At 38.5% G+C, this 16,250-nt stretch overlaps 1 protein-coding gene across 5 annotated transcripts; it reads left to right on the top strand.

Moving 5' to 3' along the window:
- The first annotated feature begins 25 nt into the window (after positions 1-25).
- On the top strand, positions 26-15,820 carry LOC116939473 (axin interactor, dorsalization-associated protein A-like). 5 transcript variants are annotated; one of them, XM_032947885.2, is made up of 14 exons: positions 26-246; positions 5,667-5,748; positions 5,916-5,962; positions 6,530-6,608; positions 7,949-8,018; positions 8,249-8,302; positions 8,420-8,474; positions 9,595-9,658; positions 10,284-10,336; positions 11,098-11,109; positions 13,272-13,394; positions 13,882-14,004; positions 14,323-14,440; positions 14,828-15,820. In XM_032947885.2, the coding sequence occupies exons 4-14, from the start codon at positions 6,583-6,585 to the stop codon at positions 14,925-14,927; spliced, it is 798 nt and encodes a 265-aa protein (XP_032803776.1). In that variant the 5' UTR covers positions 26-246; positions 5,667-5,748; positions 5,916-5,962; positions 6,530-6,582; the 3' UTR covers positions 14,928-15,820. The 5 variants fall into 5 exon arrangements, with proteins under 5 accessions (XP_032803776.1, XP_075921182.1, XP_075921183.1 ...); XM_076065067.1 differs by having other exon boundaries at positions 26-3,620; positions 4,012-5,748; XM_076065068.1 differs by having other exon boundaries at positions 26-4,183; positions 4,836-5,748.
- Positions 15,821-16,250: the final 430 nt, after the last annotated feature.

Here is a 16,250-nt window from a genome sequence, read left to right as displayed (position 1 = left end):
GGGGGATGTGGCTACTCACTTTGGTGGCTGTATACCACCGTTTTTTTTATATTAACCAAATAAATAGTGTATGTTACATCTTTTATGAGTATATGTATTGTATGCTATGGTACTGACAATGCCATTCTTGCCATGTCAATGGGTTCTGCGTGATTCAGCCTCCCCGGCGTTTTGGTTATGGCGGTAATGGTCTCGCCCGCTGTGCAGCTGACTCTGGGCGCCACGTGACGGTGTTGACATTGGAGTGTGAGAATCTTCTCTGCGTGATTGCGCGCGCTCGGTCTGGTGTTTACTGTGACCCACAACACAGTGCTGCAGCCTCGTTTTAATTAGTAAATGACAGACAACATTGGTATTATTCCCGGCGCTCGTTGCTGTACATTGGTCGCGGACTATGCCACACTTTAGATGTTTTGCGTCAAACTAATTTCAAAACGTACCCGGGGGAGGTGGGGGTGGGCGGAGTGAAGCTATTGAAATTTTATGAGATTTTGCATTCAGAACCTTTGAACGCCTTTACAGATACGCACTTTCATAGGCCTAAGTATAACAAATAAAAAACATCCAAAGACGTGCCAACCCTCGCCCACCGAGATTCTTTCGCGTTTGATGGGGTGGGCGAAAAATTGACAATTTGTTTATTTGGGACTTTAAAATCGCAGGTAATTTTTTGATTCTGTACTCGTCAAACATCCCTAGAGACAAGCGTTTTGTGGGGCATGGATTGTTACAAGTTAAATAAAAATCAACCCCATTTTGGGAGGCACAAAATCGAACATGTTGGTATTTATATATACTGTATAAGCTTAGACTGGATTAGATATGCAAAATAAAAACAATTGTCAACTCTTCTAGAACAATTATAATTATTTCTACTCCGATAACGGCCGGCTATTCTGCCTCCCTTCATCCGATGGCCTTTCAAGCTTCACTTCAACATTTGTCAAAATTTCGGTTCCGCTTTAGAAAAGTAGAAAAACACGTTTTGCAAAAATGTACTTGAAAAAAATATTGCGTGATGTTCTACCGTAAAATATGGCCACACGTTCTGCTGGACAACAGACAACAGACATATTCAATAGCGAATGTACAACAGCATACCTGTCAACCCACACGGTTTACCCGTATTAATGTACAGGGACATTGAGTTTTCAGGTCCATACTGCGTACAGCCGTTTAAATGTGGGGGAAAAAAGCATGTGTTTTTGTCTGCGTTTCTCCCATATGATGGGATTTTGTAGGATGAACGTTGAGATTTATAAGGACAGGGGGTGACCAATAAGGTCTGAATTGGGCTGTAATAAGATAGGTACTGATACGGGGTTGACAGGTATGCAACAGTATGTACTGTATATAAAGTATTATCTAATTTTACCATATGCACACAGTTATGTAACTAAATTGCACGTGAGAATACGCTAATGCCTAAAGGTCAACCATTATGCTATTCTTTTGCGGATTTGTTAAATGGATGACTCGTCATATTGATCTTGGGCGTAGCGTTGGCAGAGATTGTACATTGATTTAACTTACAACGGAATTATTATCGTGTCGCACAATTCGCATGAAATAAGATCTATACGTGAATTGAAGTGGTTTAATACGTGCATGTGAAAGCTCGATTAAAGACGTGTACAGTGCTGCGTATCCTTAACCACTTAAGACATACATACAATTGTCAACCCCTTATCAGTGCCCTACCTTATTACAGACCAATTCAGATCGTATTGGTCACCCCGTGACCTTATAAATCTCAACGTTCATCCTACAAAATCCCATCACAAGGGAGAAACACAAACTAAAAGACAAAAACATGTTTTTTTGCCCGAATTAAAACGGCTGTACACCGTATGGACCTGTAAACCCAATTTCCCTGTACAGGATTATGAGTAAACCGTATGGGTTAACATGGATGCTGACAGCATAGTGTAAAGGCAACATGTTTCACCCTGTTTTTTTATTGCACTTACTACAGTATATTGCTAAATTGTGGCGTAATCTTCAAAGCTTTCCCAGCGCTTATTTTGCAAGCTGGCAGGCAACATCAGCGATGGCTAACAATAATTGCCCAATGGCCACTAAGTACTTTTGCATGCATACAAATACCGGTAGTTTTATTGTATTTGTGGGGAAATCCATGTAGAGTACAGTATTTAAATACCTGAACGTTAGGCCACGTGGTACTTGGCGTTAGTTTAATCTTGGATTTTTTCTTAATATATTTTCTTTGGTTACGAACCTTTAAAGCACAGTAAAAGTGATGTTTGCAACGATTGCACGTGATGTGCAGAAACAATACAGTACCTCTAACCATATTTTGAATGTTGTATAGGTTATCTAGGGCTTACGTTCTCATGAGGCACGTGGTTGATAGACACAGCCATAGCGGAGGTATACTTGATGTGGTGTGTCAGGTGCAGACAGACCCGGCATAGATTAATCTCTGGGTAAAGCTGCCTCGCATATTTTCCAATGATTTTTTGTTGAACTTTTGGTACATATAGATGCACAGCCCTTTGTCAATCCACTGCTGGATCAAGGCCCTCCATACACCGCGTTGGTCAGTGCGGGTTGGTAAAGGCGAAGAGCATCAATGTGGGAGCATATCATTTGTGTGCCATGGATGTTACTGCATTGTCCTATGGTGCCCACATCAGTGTGCACACAAAACATGACTACATGTGTGTGTAGCTTCATCTGAACTTAATATTGTGTTAAAAATGCATGGTATCAGGCTAAATTACAATATTATGTAAATATAATCACCGCGGGTGAATGTTTTCACTTTAAAAAAAAATTGTGCTGTACTGTAGTTATAGTGATGGAAGCTGTATTCCTTAATTTGGTACCCATTTGTTTTTATCAACCAAGCATGGGTGGATGTGATTGATTCTAAATACAGTAAATTGTCCCCAATGCATTCACTTTAGGAAGTCGTTGGCTGAAGATTATCCAGTGGTTGGCTGAAGCACTCTGCAGTAAATTAAAATTGTGGTTTAAAGGAATAACGTCAAATCAAGTAGTTGTTTCTTTTGACAGTTTTTTTATAACGAGCCTCATGCAAATCACTAAATACAGTTTGAACAGTAAAAGAAAGGTGTGATTGCGCCTGTGTAACCGTTTGAGTATGTGTCTTCTTACATATGCTTGACGTATTACATCAACACGCAATGGGCAAGTGGCGGGAGGGACATCCATCAGTAGACAACTTCATTGGCTGCTGCCACTCCCGTAAAAGAAACAAAGGCTTGCAATGGGTTATAAACCAACTCGAAGGGCGGTGGGATTTTAAACACGTCACTTTACGAACACTAACCTCTTTAACACCACAAACGACGCCGTGGATAGTTCCATCAAGATCAATTGCAGTCGCGCAGAGCTTTGAATGAGGCAAAAATAGTTTTTTTGGTGCTAGTTTTGCCAAAATATTTTCCAAAACTCCCCCACGCCTGCAGATAGTTTTACCCAGCCACACACGCCTCACTTATGTTATCCCAGCTGTACTCTTCTTGTGTTGGCTGTATCTGGAATTGTATCCGTGTCAGTGTAAACGTGACGATGTGCAGAACTGCAGTGAGACCAGTGTAACAGGACGTAAGCTACCAAACATACCTATTGAAGTGAGTTTTTGTGATGCCATTTATCACACGCATTTTTTGTAAAACTGTTGTCTTTAAAAAATAAAATCTAAATCGCATATATATGTTAATGTTTCGTCCGTAAAAAAAAATACAAAGGGTAATGTACCCTTAATCCCTACTAAAAATGCAAATTCAGTTCAGAGCAGAATTGTTCGTGTGCCAAGCTACTGCTGGATGCGGGCCAGCATTACATACATGCCTGACAGAATTGGGTCGAGTGAAATATATTGTAGCTTCGACATTATTAAGTGCATACTGTTGAAAAAATAAGTGTTAGAGGTCAAGACCTTTAATACTGAATGTTATCGCAGTTTTCAGTTTAAAATACAATGAAATGTAAAACCGTAAATGTGTAATGCTCATATTACAGATTTCCACAGGCCACGGGTCTCACTGTGTGTTTAAAGGAGAACCGTGCAACCTGATTTTCATGTTCTTGGTTCTTTCGGTAGTCACCACGTAGAAGGGAAACAATAAAATAATAAAAATATAAAACAATAAAATTCTCACGTTTCGACTGCAACACAAGCACTCGTCATCAGGTTGGTTGATTTTCATGCTTCATATTAAACTGCAGAGTAGAGGAAGACACAGATATGATAGCAACTGCAAATTTGACAGCATATACAATATAGATAAGCAGAATGTCTCATTCATATATGAAGTAGTTTTAAGCACTGTCAAACATTATTGTGTAAAGATTCTAATCAATAAGTTATCAAACATCGCCCACAGATATTGGAAGCAATACAAAATGCAATGTGCAACTAATTATTGTGAGCCACGATTCAACTTTTGAACCTTTCAAGTTAAAAACCCCAAAATTGTGCAAAGTATGGCGTACATTGCACATTGAGGAAGTGAACAGTAATTGTATTAAGCAGTTCCGGAATTATAAATCATGTGAACAAATAAATCCGCTGATTACAGTCGCCACATGCACTTGCAAACAAACCCGTGAAACATGTGAAGAGGAGCGTGAGTCGTGAAACCCGCGACCCCCAGCTGTGGGTCTCACCGCCCGCGCTTCCCAAATATTTGCAAATTCGTACGTAAATAACCCATGCAGACAGAGCTCTGGTCATGTGCAATTGTGTTTATTTCCTTTCAACTATATCCTTTAGTAGTTGTTTTTTGATAAAGCGTGAGGGCATGAAGTGCAACCTGCATGTTGTGCGTTGGTCTGTTACCAAGGTTGGGGAAAACCTGCTCTGCGTGGTGGTGTTTGAAGGCGAGCCCTTAAACAAGGTGAACGTGGCAGAGTTGTTTGCTGGAAAGACTGGCATCCAGTAAGGAGTCCCGAGAGCTATCACCCCTGGGTGTTCCGAGTTTGTGTTCTTGTAATTAATACTCAGCTTTGTCACGTACTGATTTAATGAAAGCTCTGGCACCGGAGGTGTTAACCCTTTGGATTTATATTGTACTGTATTTGCCTTGAGTACAATTACTGTTATACCTTTGCTTGCATCCAACAACTACCTCTGTATTCTGACAGGCTCACTTGCCCAGCTTTGTAAAATTAAACTAAACCCTTTTTTGTACGTTATTTTACGAGGTAAGGCAGATGAGCTGAAAGGGAAAGGCAGGGAGGTGATTGCCTGTGTTTCTGTCAATGACCTCTTCGTGATATGTGCCTGGGGCCAGGCCAACCATGCTGATGGCAAGGTATGAACTGGAGCACACAAAATCCTCTCGTGTAGTCTGCAGCATTATATTACCCATTTACTTGAAAATGAGCAGATTTCCATCGAACAGGAGTGGTCATTAACGTATTGCAAATGTGAAATAACATGCACATCCAATTTTCTAATTACCCAAAGGACCACACTGTGAGTCATCAATCACATTTTTTTCTGATGGTAATAAAATATGTCCTGTATTGTTCTCTAGAGGCATGGGTTTTTATATTTGTTGTGGAACAATAATCAGTGTTTAATATATTTTAATAGACCTTCCCATCACTAATAATGAATGACTTGGCTATACATGATGCTCAGATTGTTCAACTAGTCTGCTTATGTTTAGGTGTGAATGGTGACAGATCCCACCGGAGCCCTTGAAGAGGAAATTGCAAAACATCAACAGAAATGTTTGCATTTAATCAAGAGTAAGAGTGTTTTGGTTGTGGCTTTATGCAATCCCGTCTGTACTGTTAAATATACAGTATTTTTTAATATGTATTAATTTGACACTTTATTGCAACTTGTTGGTGCATTTTATGATTGGGATTAATTGCCTGTGCTTCTATGATAGCCTCTCTTGGCCTTGTGCTAGATAATCCAAATCTGGCTGCCATGATTGGGAGGCAAACGTTCCACGAGGTGAGTGGTCATTATGTTCTTTATGCATATCATAAGCCGTCTTCAATGAAAGTGGAAATACTTTTGTATGTAATCATCAAGAACTGCTACCGACTTAACACCAAATATTGTTACAAAATAAAAAATGGCAGATGAAAAATACAATTAGTTTAGCATCAAGCTTCTGTTGTCCCACGTTTCCATAAGCAAATACTGTATAGCTGAGGCAGGTGATAAGGTCTACTGTCATCTTCAAGAAGGGGTTTCCATTTTATCTTTTTTAAAGTCTTGACTGGTATGTCATGCAAAGGAGAAATGGACTAACTTTAGTCTCTTTTGGGAAGAAAAGTTATATCAGAATACCCACACCAGGTACAGCTAAACGATTCTGAGTGAAAATAGTAGCTTTTCACTCAGTATTTATTTACCTCCATGAACTTTTGAGTTAAATTTGCTGTTGGGTAGAACTACATTTTTCTTGGTTTTTGGTGGATAGTTGGCAGTACATGGTATAGAGGATTTAAAATGTCTTGCAGATGGAGCCCAAGACTCAGTCTGTTGTTTCATATATTGGCCTGTGTTTCACAGGTACACCATGCTGCTGAAGAATGGTGTAGTGAGAAAGCTGTTCATTGAGTCTGATGGAACAGGGCTCACCTGCAGCTTGGTACCCAATAATCTCTCTGTCATCTAATCCCAAACGGAGCACACCATCTTAAAACTACCCCCAGCATGCAATCCAACCTGGCATAAATTACCATAATTAGTTTGCATGTACACATCACAACGAAATTATCTGATAAATAATAATTTCCCCAAGTTTGTGTCCTTTTAATGGGCTAAACTGTGTGTGTTTAACAGCTATACTATTAAATAGAGACGGTATTTCACAATTTTTTTATGTTGGTCTGGTAATGCTGGTGGTCAAACAATAAAGGTTATTTGGCATTAACAAAATATAGTTTGAACTGTAGCTTTATGTGTTTATGTATGTGCGTATTCATAGAATGACCACTAAATTATGAGAACACATTGGTACTTATTCCTTTTTTACAGCAGTAGTTTTAAATAATGTAACCATCAGCACAATAAAAATTGCTGGTGTAAAAGGACACGGGAGCCAGTGTTTCCACGTGACATTTTAGACGAGTACTATTGCATCACGATGAAGTGTACTTGGTTGCCAGGTAGCCAAGCCGTACACCAAACACTTTTGCCTTTTCACCTGACCACATACTACAGCGTAATCTGCACCTTGACACCTTAAGTTGCGGCAGCATGGAGAGTAACGTGGGGAAAATAAATGCGGATGCCACTATTATGATGTGGCTCGGAACACTTAAGAAAGGGATGGACCTGGACTCATGGGGTCAACTTGTGGAAGCGATTAATGCGTATGAACGGTAAAGTACGCAATGATCATTATCTAAGGGATCAACACAAAATACACTTTGAAAATGTTATCGCTTGAATATGGATGACTGTTTGACATAGATGTACAGACTTGGAGATTACGGTACTGCTTTTACAATATTGCATCTACAACTGTAGTCCAGCTAGTATTTGGTTAATACAATACATTACTGAATTTTTATGACATTGTCATACAATCTAAAATTAAGCTATGTATATTGCATGTAGCCACATACTAAACCTCGCCATAATGACATTGCATTTTTATAGAGTACAATAATCCTAACGTGACTTTTTTTTATTATGGCGATAAAGTGCAGGACAGTATCTTCTTGGTTATTTCCCTTCTACGTGACTTTACCGAAAGAACCAAGAAGATGAATCCCTGCAGTCACGAAAGCTTTAAATCGAAATGCGGGACAGTAATTTCGCTAACATCAAGTCTTGAATCCTGCTTGCTGTGGCAATGCATATGTTGCCACTTGTCCCAAATATTAAAGCATGCTTACACATTGACAATCGAATATAAATATTGCACATGTGGTTAACATCCCATTGTTGTATTAAGATTTTTTTTTATTTGCAATTGTTCAGGCTTGTGGAAGAAATGATGCACGAGGCTCAGCAACCAAAAATGCTCTCGCTCTTTAGTGATGACCAAAAGGTAAGGCACATATGTGTGTGGCTTCTGTGAAAAGTTTAACTCTCGAATTAGATTGCTTTATATTGTATCCAAGTTATTATGTTTGGAAGCATGGCAGTATGATCTATTAAAACAACATTCCAAAAGTGTAAGATGGACGGTTGTGGTCGTTACAGCATTTAATGTACATGCGTTTTTGAATTAAATTACATTGCAGTTGTTGACATCTTATGATTTATCCACTTTACTAGATTACCTTAAGAAAAAATGCTGCTTGTCTGGAACTGCGTATAAAATCCCTACAGGTGAGCGGTAAAGACAATAACTTTTATAAATGTTAGCAGTTCATACAATCACAGAACTGAAAAGTGCAACTCATACAAATATAAATTTATCATGCTTGTTTTGATTGCTTTTTTCAGTCTCCAGATTTAGAAAATGCCTTCCTGTTAGAACAACTGGAGCAAATATACTTAGGTATGTATTGATACTAAAATATGTTGACTCAATTAAATGCCATTTTACTCCAACACACATAATTATAACATTGATATGACTTACCTTTAGTGTATGTCATCAATCATGATTTCAACTGCAAACCAAAGCGAGGATTAAACTGTAGAATATTGTTGACTGCAGCTATGGTATGGTGCCTCAGGGGGTTAATATAGTGCCACCTTAGAGCAATAAGCTGACATTTATGATATCCTTAGTCTATGGACCAGAGCAGAAATCAGTACCACCTAAGGTTGGAAGCATATCAGGATATCTTTCGTGCCAATTCATTTATTTGGCTCATACGAATGATTTGATAACCCATTCATATGAAATATAATGTAGTGATCACACAATTCACTGTTACTGACCAGATAAAGAAATTGGAACCGCTAAAGTGATGCCATCTCTGGTGTATATAATGACAAGTGAAGTTCCTGGCCTTGGCTCATGGACTGACTACCTGGGTTAACATCTCGACAACCAGCTGTGATTAAAGTATCTTCTCAAGGTGGCAGTCAACCCAGTCACCAACGACCACACAGACCAAATCTAATAGGTACATTTCAACTTATTATAGCTCTGTGACTTAAACATTTTGTTTTAAAAAAACGTCATAATATATGTAGGGCTCACAAAAGGTGTGCCTCTAGTGTGAATCAAAAGGCATAGTTATGTAGTGGCATCTTTCACAAGGTGGTGCTCTGTTACCTGTGAGAATTAAGGATGGGAATGTCATCACATTACATGATGCTGATAGCAGCTTTTGCACAGTAGACATGCAACCTCCAAATTATTCCCCTTTGTCGCCATAATCTTGAAAACAATTCCAATTTCTGTCCCGACAATCGCCCCCCCCATCCTGCATACATTCCACCTGCTACTATTGTTGTATAATCATATCTACAACATTTTCCTGCCATGTTCTCTTCTGGACTTCTGCATTGCTTATCTTGTGTTACCGCAACATTCCAAACGTGGAATATTGTGGGAAGATAAAAATACATTAACTGTACGTTAATCATGTAAACGACAATAGGAATATGGTTGGAATGCATACGTTTTATATTTAAGAATGTACTTTGATACAAAATATATTTAGTTTTGCAGAACATCATGCTCCCATGTCAAGATTTTCCATTTGACGTGACGCCTCTTTCTGCAAAGTAAGCACAATGCAGTCAATAGTTGGCTAGTTTAAGGGCTTCATACATCACACTCGAATTGAATATTAACAGGTTTGAGACTTTGATACAGCCATTAAAATGTATACCACACAATATTTGGACATAAAGCCACATGCACCTGTACCATGTTCCTTAAAAACATTCCACAGCCTCCTTGTAAACAACCTTCACCTATATTCTTAGCTCTTTCGGTAAAGTCACGTTAAAGGGAAACAATAAAATAATATATATATAAAACAATAAAAATTCTCACGACGTTTCGACCATAACACAAACGGTCGTCATCAGGTGTGTCGGTTTGTATATATTTTATTATTTTATTGTTTCCCTTCAACGTGACTTTACCGAAAGAGCTAAGAATATGAATTACTGCAGTCACGAAAGCTTTAAATCAAAACCTTCACCTAGCTTTGTGAATTGTATGTACTGTATAATGTTCAACTAAAATTCAGTGAAATGTTGCATGTGGATTAACAATATGTAAGTTGTTTTATAACATGCTGATTAATGGACGAGGGTATAGTATTACAGTATGGTTTAGTTTTATATTCTACTAAATTGGATAAATGTAAACACGTAAATATTTGTTATTGCATTTTAACAGAAAGTTACCTAAGCCTAAAGCTCCTAAGAAACTGGACTCTCCGAGAATATCAGGTACCTGTACTCCATTAACCAATACTGTTCTGCAACTGTTATTTTGCTGTAATTGAGATGGTTTCCTCTTCTAAAACGAGGACATATGCATTCAGATCCTAAAGATGTCCATTTTAAACGAAACTGAACCTTTAGAACCAGATTTCAAAGAAAATGTCATAAAATAGTTATGGATTACTATATTCTGCATTGCTCCAGTCATGTGTACCCATAGTATTGCAATGCAATATTTCACATTGCTTGAGGATTAGCAGCCAAAGACAGTATACATGTAATGCTTGACATCGTCACCAGCCATGATCCATCCACTGCTGAATGAAGGACTTCCTAAGCCACCGTCATCGCTTATGCTCCTACAATGCAACAATCCCTAATTTTATTATGGAGCATTGTATTTTTGTGCATGTTACCTCCTTTGGCTGCCACTCTGTCAAGTCTCTACCACCGGTCAGCATCCCTTCTTAAAATCATGTCCAGCCCAAACCCACTTTTATTAACAGTCAATGTCTCATTCACACTGTAATTTCAGTGTCCCTTTTCTGTAAGTGTAATTCCAAGCATTTGCCTCTCCATCCTTGTTTGAACACTTTTCCACTTTTGTTGCATTTTTATTGTCCATATGTCATAGCAAATGGCATATATAACATATAATGTATGTAGCATATGTCTACATAATAATTACTGTATGTTATCACAGTATTTCAATATTCAAACTGTTTTAACATGTTTATTAATTATGTATTCTCTGCTGCCTGATATAGGAAATAGAGATGGTAAGTTATTTCCGCTTATATGCATCACCTTTTTGCATGACGCTAAAGAGTTTACTATAGTATCTTACCTTTAAAAGTCACTTTTTTGTCTGTCTGTCTGTCTGCACGGGTACCTTAAGACGCTTTTAACTGACAAACTGTGGGGTGTACGTATCAAAAAAGTACACGGATACCACGCCGTATGCCCCGGGACCCAAAAAGCACTATTCGTATTTCACATCTGTCAACTTTAAAGTAATTAGATTAACAATTTATTCCTTTTATAAGCACAGGGTGGCACCAGAGCACGCATCTGCGCATGCGCGAGTTACGCCGGCTCGTGGTGGTGGTTGCCCTAGCAACGCACACACGCAATCGGTGGAGGGAGGGCACAATTCTCATTCACGTAAAAAATTGCAAAAAAGTACACAATGCCGAGGTAAATTCTTTACAGTGTGATGTCCTCTTCTCCCCCCCCACACCCCAATGTGTGCATTTACTACTATAGGGTCGGTAGATACTACTACTATAGTCCTTAGATACTATTACTGTAGAGCGGGCGGGGGGATGGTGGGGGGGGATAGCAGCCCAGCCCCAGCCTGCAAAGGTGCCACCTCCGCCGGCTGGGCAATCTAGGCAAGGCCGGGGGATGTGCACGGGACTAGGCCTCACCACGGCACTCTGTGAAGTTAGTTAATATTATAGAGTCGATATATACTGTTATAGAGTCGGTATATACTACTGCAGAGTAGGTAAATACTACTGTAGAGTAAATTATTCACAGTGTGATGTCCTCTTCTCCCCCCACCCCAATGTGTGCATTTACTACTATAGGGTCGGTAGATACTACTACTATAGTCCTTAGATACTATTACTGTAGAGCGAGAGCGGGCAGTGGGGAGGGGAGTGTGTGTAGCAGCCCAGCCCTAGCCTGCCAAGGTGCCACCTCGGCCAGCTGGGCAATCTAGGCGAGGCCTGGGGCTCTGCACGGGACTAGGCCTCACCACGGTACTCTGTTAGGTTAGTAGTGCTATAGAGTCGATATATACTGCTATAGAGTCAGTATATACTACTGTCGTGATAGATACTACTACAGTCAATATACATTGCTGTAATGATACCAGATACTACTACAGTCAGTATACACTGCTGTAGTGATAGATACATTTTTACTTAACTTTTGTGACTGCAGCAATTCATATATATTTGTTATTGTATTTTATTTTCTATCTACATGACTTTACCGAAAGAACCAAGAATATGATAGTAGATACTTCTATCGAATCGGTAAATACTATGATAGAGTTAGTAGATACTGCTACAGTCAGTATATACTACTGTATTGATAGCAGATACTGCTATCGAGTCGGCAGATACAGCTATAGAGTCAGCAGATACTATTATAGTCAGTGGATACTACTATAGAGTCAGCAGATACTACTATAGAGTTAGTAGTTACTACTATCGAGTGGGTAGATACTACTGGGCTCAGTAGATACTACTACGGTCAGTAGTTACTACTACAGTCAGTATATACTACTATAGTCAGTAGATACTACTGTAGAGCCAGATACTACTATTGAGTCACTAGATACGAATCACTCTATTGTATGTAGGGTGTGTAGGTATATATGCCTACGCGGGGATACAAATATTTTTTGAGGGGGGGAGGGTCGACAATTTTCGGAAACCTTTTAGATCACCTATTTACCCCCCACTTTCTATAACTATTTGGACTTCTGCAAGCCTCTTATAATTTTGTTGACGGACAAATAGATAGACAAATTACATGCCGGGCTTTCACAATAGCTTAGTATTTGTGTATGTATATGTTATATTTTTAAGAGAAGTTTTAAAATATATTTTTCCAACGGGCAATGCCGAGTACTTCCCGCTAGTCATTTATAATTAACACAATGTAATAAAGTTTTAACTTGCACTGTACAAATAACATGCATATGATCTGCTGTGACATTTAGACTACAACTGAGACAATTAAAACGAGGTCATAAAAATTTGACAAGTATTTTTTATTGAATCGAATCATGACTGAATCATGACAATACAGGGCCTAAGTACTTATGTATAGCGTATCATTACCGATGTACTGTAGTGGTAATGAGTATTGCATATTCATTTAAAACAAATCAGTGGCCATCTGATGAATTGCAACTTTATTACAGGGACTTTATTGCCACGCCTCAAGCCCAAGCATGGCAGGACATTGCTGACCATCAAGATTGTGAACATGGGCTTGAAGGACGCAGCCCTCTGTGTGGATCCTTACATCACGATCACAGTCCGAGGTGGTGCTTATGCTCAGCTCACATGGGTTTCAGGGATGGTGGAAGGGGGAATATGGCCTTCCTCTGAAATTCTACAGGGAGCTAATTGAGCAATGGGTGATTACATGTCGTTTAGTACGGGATGGCATAACGGTATTAGCATTACTTTTAACAACAAATATTGACTTGAACGTTATGAGGGAGAATATTGTGGAGCGCTTTTTTATATCAGTGATAAACATTCCAACACAAACATGAGGTTTTATTTGTAACGTTTATAATGTGCATTTATAAAGCAGTGTTGAATTAGCTCGAGGGTCATTTTATAAATTAGATTCAACTTTAAATTGTAGATGTAATTTTAATATCTGAATTGTCTATATGTAGTACAGCACTTTAATGGTGGTAATTTGTGTGGCCAGTCACTTGAAAACAGTATTGAAGAATGAATTACAGGTATTCCATTGCATCACATTTTTGCACAATTAATATTTCACTACTTTTATAGATGTGTGTGGAACAGAGTTGACTACATCACAAGATACACCTTTTGCTGTTAATCTGGAAGGAACATATTTGATTTTCCAAGTGGATGTAGAAATACAATTGCCAGTTGAAGACATTCCAACAGGTACCATCACATTGCAGTTATATAATATTGATCAATGACCAAAACTATACTGTACAGTACCTGAATGCTCACACAAGCCAGATTTATATTTAAGTTAATTAGTTTCTGTTTATTAATAAAACCGTTTTATTTGAAGTCCAATCACTTTTTAAGATCTAAATTTCCAGTCATGTGTTCTCGTTCCTTAGTTTTAAAAAGTGTTTAGTGGTGGTGCAGTAATTTTCTTTTAAAATATGCTGTTTTGTAAGGGAATTGTAATGTTATAGTGAGTGATATTGCACATCATATGTCACATTTGCTTTCTGATATCTCATTCAGATGCTGCCATCTTCTTTGAATTAAAACACTATAAGCCCTTAAAGCGCTTGACAAGCACCAAGTGTTTTGCCTTGCTTGAAATGGATGAGATCCGGCCTGGAGCTGCCATCATCGAGCTGTGAGGCCATTAACAATCACACCCTCCAGGACATCACATTTGTAGTGTCTGTGTAGGCTGCCAGAAATATGGGGTTTTATTAATTTCACCATAAAAAAGTAAGCGATGGTTCAATTGATGCACTACTTACCTGTCTACCCAAGCAAGTTCATTAAATTGACTTTAAATGGTTGGCATAACTGTCATGATGTGCTCTATAACATTTTGAGATATGAAGGGAAAGTAATAATAACATTTTTATGGGCCTGTCACAGCCTGCATTTTTCTGCCTGCTGAATTGGAAATGTATATTATCCTTTAGCATTATCTATTGCAGTGAGTCGTTAACAGTGAGCCACTGTGGTCATAATACTTTGTTGACATACATGTTAATTTTGTTTATGAAAGGTACAAGAAGCCAACTGACTACCGGAGAAAGAAACTGCAGCTGTTGACAAAGAAGCCCCTTTATCTCCACATCCATCAAACACTTCTCCACACAGCATGATTTCCTTCCAAAGAACTGAGCCATACACCTATGCATGCTCACAGTCAAAATAAAATACCTCTCTTTTGGTCGAAAAGATGGTCAGGCCAAGATCCATCATGCAGCTTTCCAAGTTATGACATACGAATTCATAAATTATATAGTTCTTGGCCAGAATGTACAATACCCATGTATACAAAGGCCTGAATTGAGTAAAATAAAAAACATGTCCTGTAGTAATTTGTTATAAACCCACATTTCTCACAATAATATTTTATTTAAACATAATTAAATGTTAGCCACTTTTAATGGGCCAAGAGCTTTCATTCATGTAGAGAGTGATGTTACTGAATTCTGTCAGCACACCGAGATTACAGTTATTATCAGCCATAGTCTATACACTACTGGATAAAGGTCTGTACATGCAGTCATCATTGTTCTCAGTCCTATGATGCCACAATCCATCTCATTGCTTAACCAAACACAAAAATGGGACATCATAGTCCTGTGGTAATAATTTGTCATGGTCAATCACAGTAAATAAGATTCTCACTCGTACAGGCAAGAACCCACTCACAAGTTATTTAATATTTTTAGTCGTGTTACTGGCAAATGTTGAGGTTATGTTGCAGTATTTGTATTTTAAAATGAATCATGCATTTAAAAACATGTACTTTTATGTACTGCCTAGTCTTTGTCATGGAAGCTATTGTTTGTAGTGTAATATTTGCAGTGTATAGTTTGGCCTCTAGCGATGATGACTCCTTTACCATTTACCAACATACTGTACTACTGTGATGATACAACAGTTAATTGTTGTGTGGGAAAATAGCAGTTTGTTTTTATTTTGCTGACTGCCATTCAAATTTCATAACAGTATAAAGAAGATCTGGAATTAAACATTGTGTAGCTTCTATTTGGTTTAACACCTTCATTTCATAAGCACCACTTAATAGTCTTTTCTAAAACAATTACAACTGAAGGGAGCTCGAAATTATTTTATGATTTGTCAATACTGTACCAAAATTCAACCGTCACAAATCAGGGTCACAATTTAATTGTCAATGCCTGGGGTGGCTCGAGGTCACAATTATGAGCTGGCACTCCTGCGATTGCCGGTTCGGATCTGGGTTTGAGCAGCTCATGATTAAACCAGGTTCTCTAATGTAGTAAGATGATGGACTCAGCCTGATCACCATAGCCTGATCACCACAAACTGCACACAAACCATAATTTGTTAATTAACTAACACACCTGTGTTAAGTCTTTGTGTGTCCCCATGTGTGTCTGAATCTGTTCCACAGCAAAAATGTTATATAAATGCAAATGCACAGCATACTCAAA

Source organism: Petromyzon marinus, chromosome 6 (assembly GCF_048934315.1).
Source record: "Petromyzon marinus isolate PM22_M1 ecotype Great Lakes invasive population chromosome 6, UKy_Petmar_22M1.pri1.0, whole genome shotgun sequence".
NCBI lineage: Eukaryota > Metazoa > Chordata > Hyperoartia > Petromyzontiformes > Petromyzontidae > Petromyzon > Petromyzon marinus.
The sequence above is the reverse complement of the archived record's forward strand: the minus strand, read 5'-3'. Positions and strand labels throughout refer to the sequence as shown.

Excerpts from the sequence above, each read along its gene's own strand:
- LOC116939473 (XM_032947881.2), top strand. The coding sequence starts at position 7,220 with ATGGAGAGTAACGTGGGGAAAATAAATGCGGATGCCACTATTATGATG. Across the intron at positions 8,019-8,248 it reads TCTTTAGTGATGACCAAAAG|ATTACCTTAAGAAAAAATGC; the intron begins GTAAGGCACATA and ends CCACTTTACTAG. Across the intron at positions 8,303-8,419 it reads TGCGTATAAAATCCCTACAG|TCTCCAGATTTAGAAAATGC; the intron begins GTGAGCGGTAAA and ends TGCTTTTTTCAG.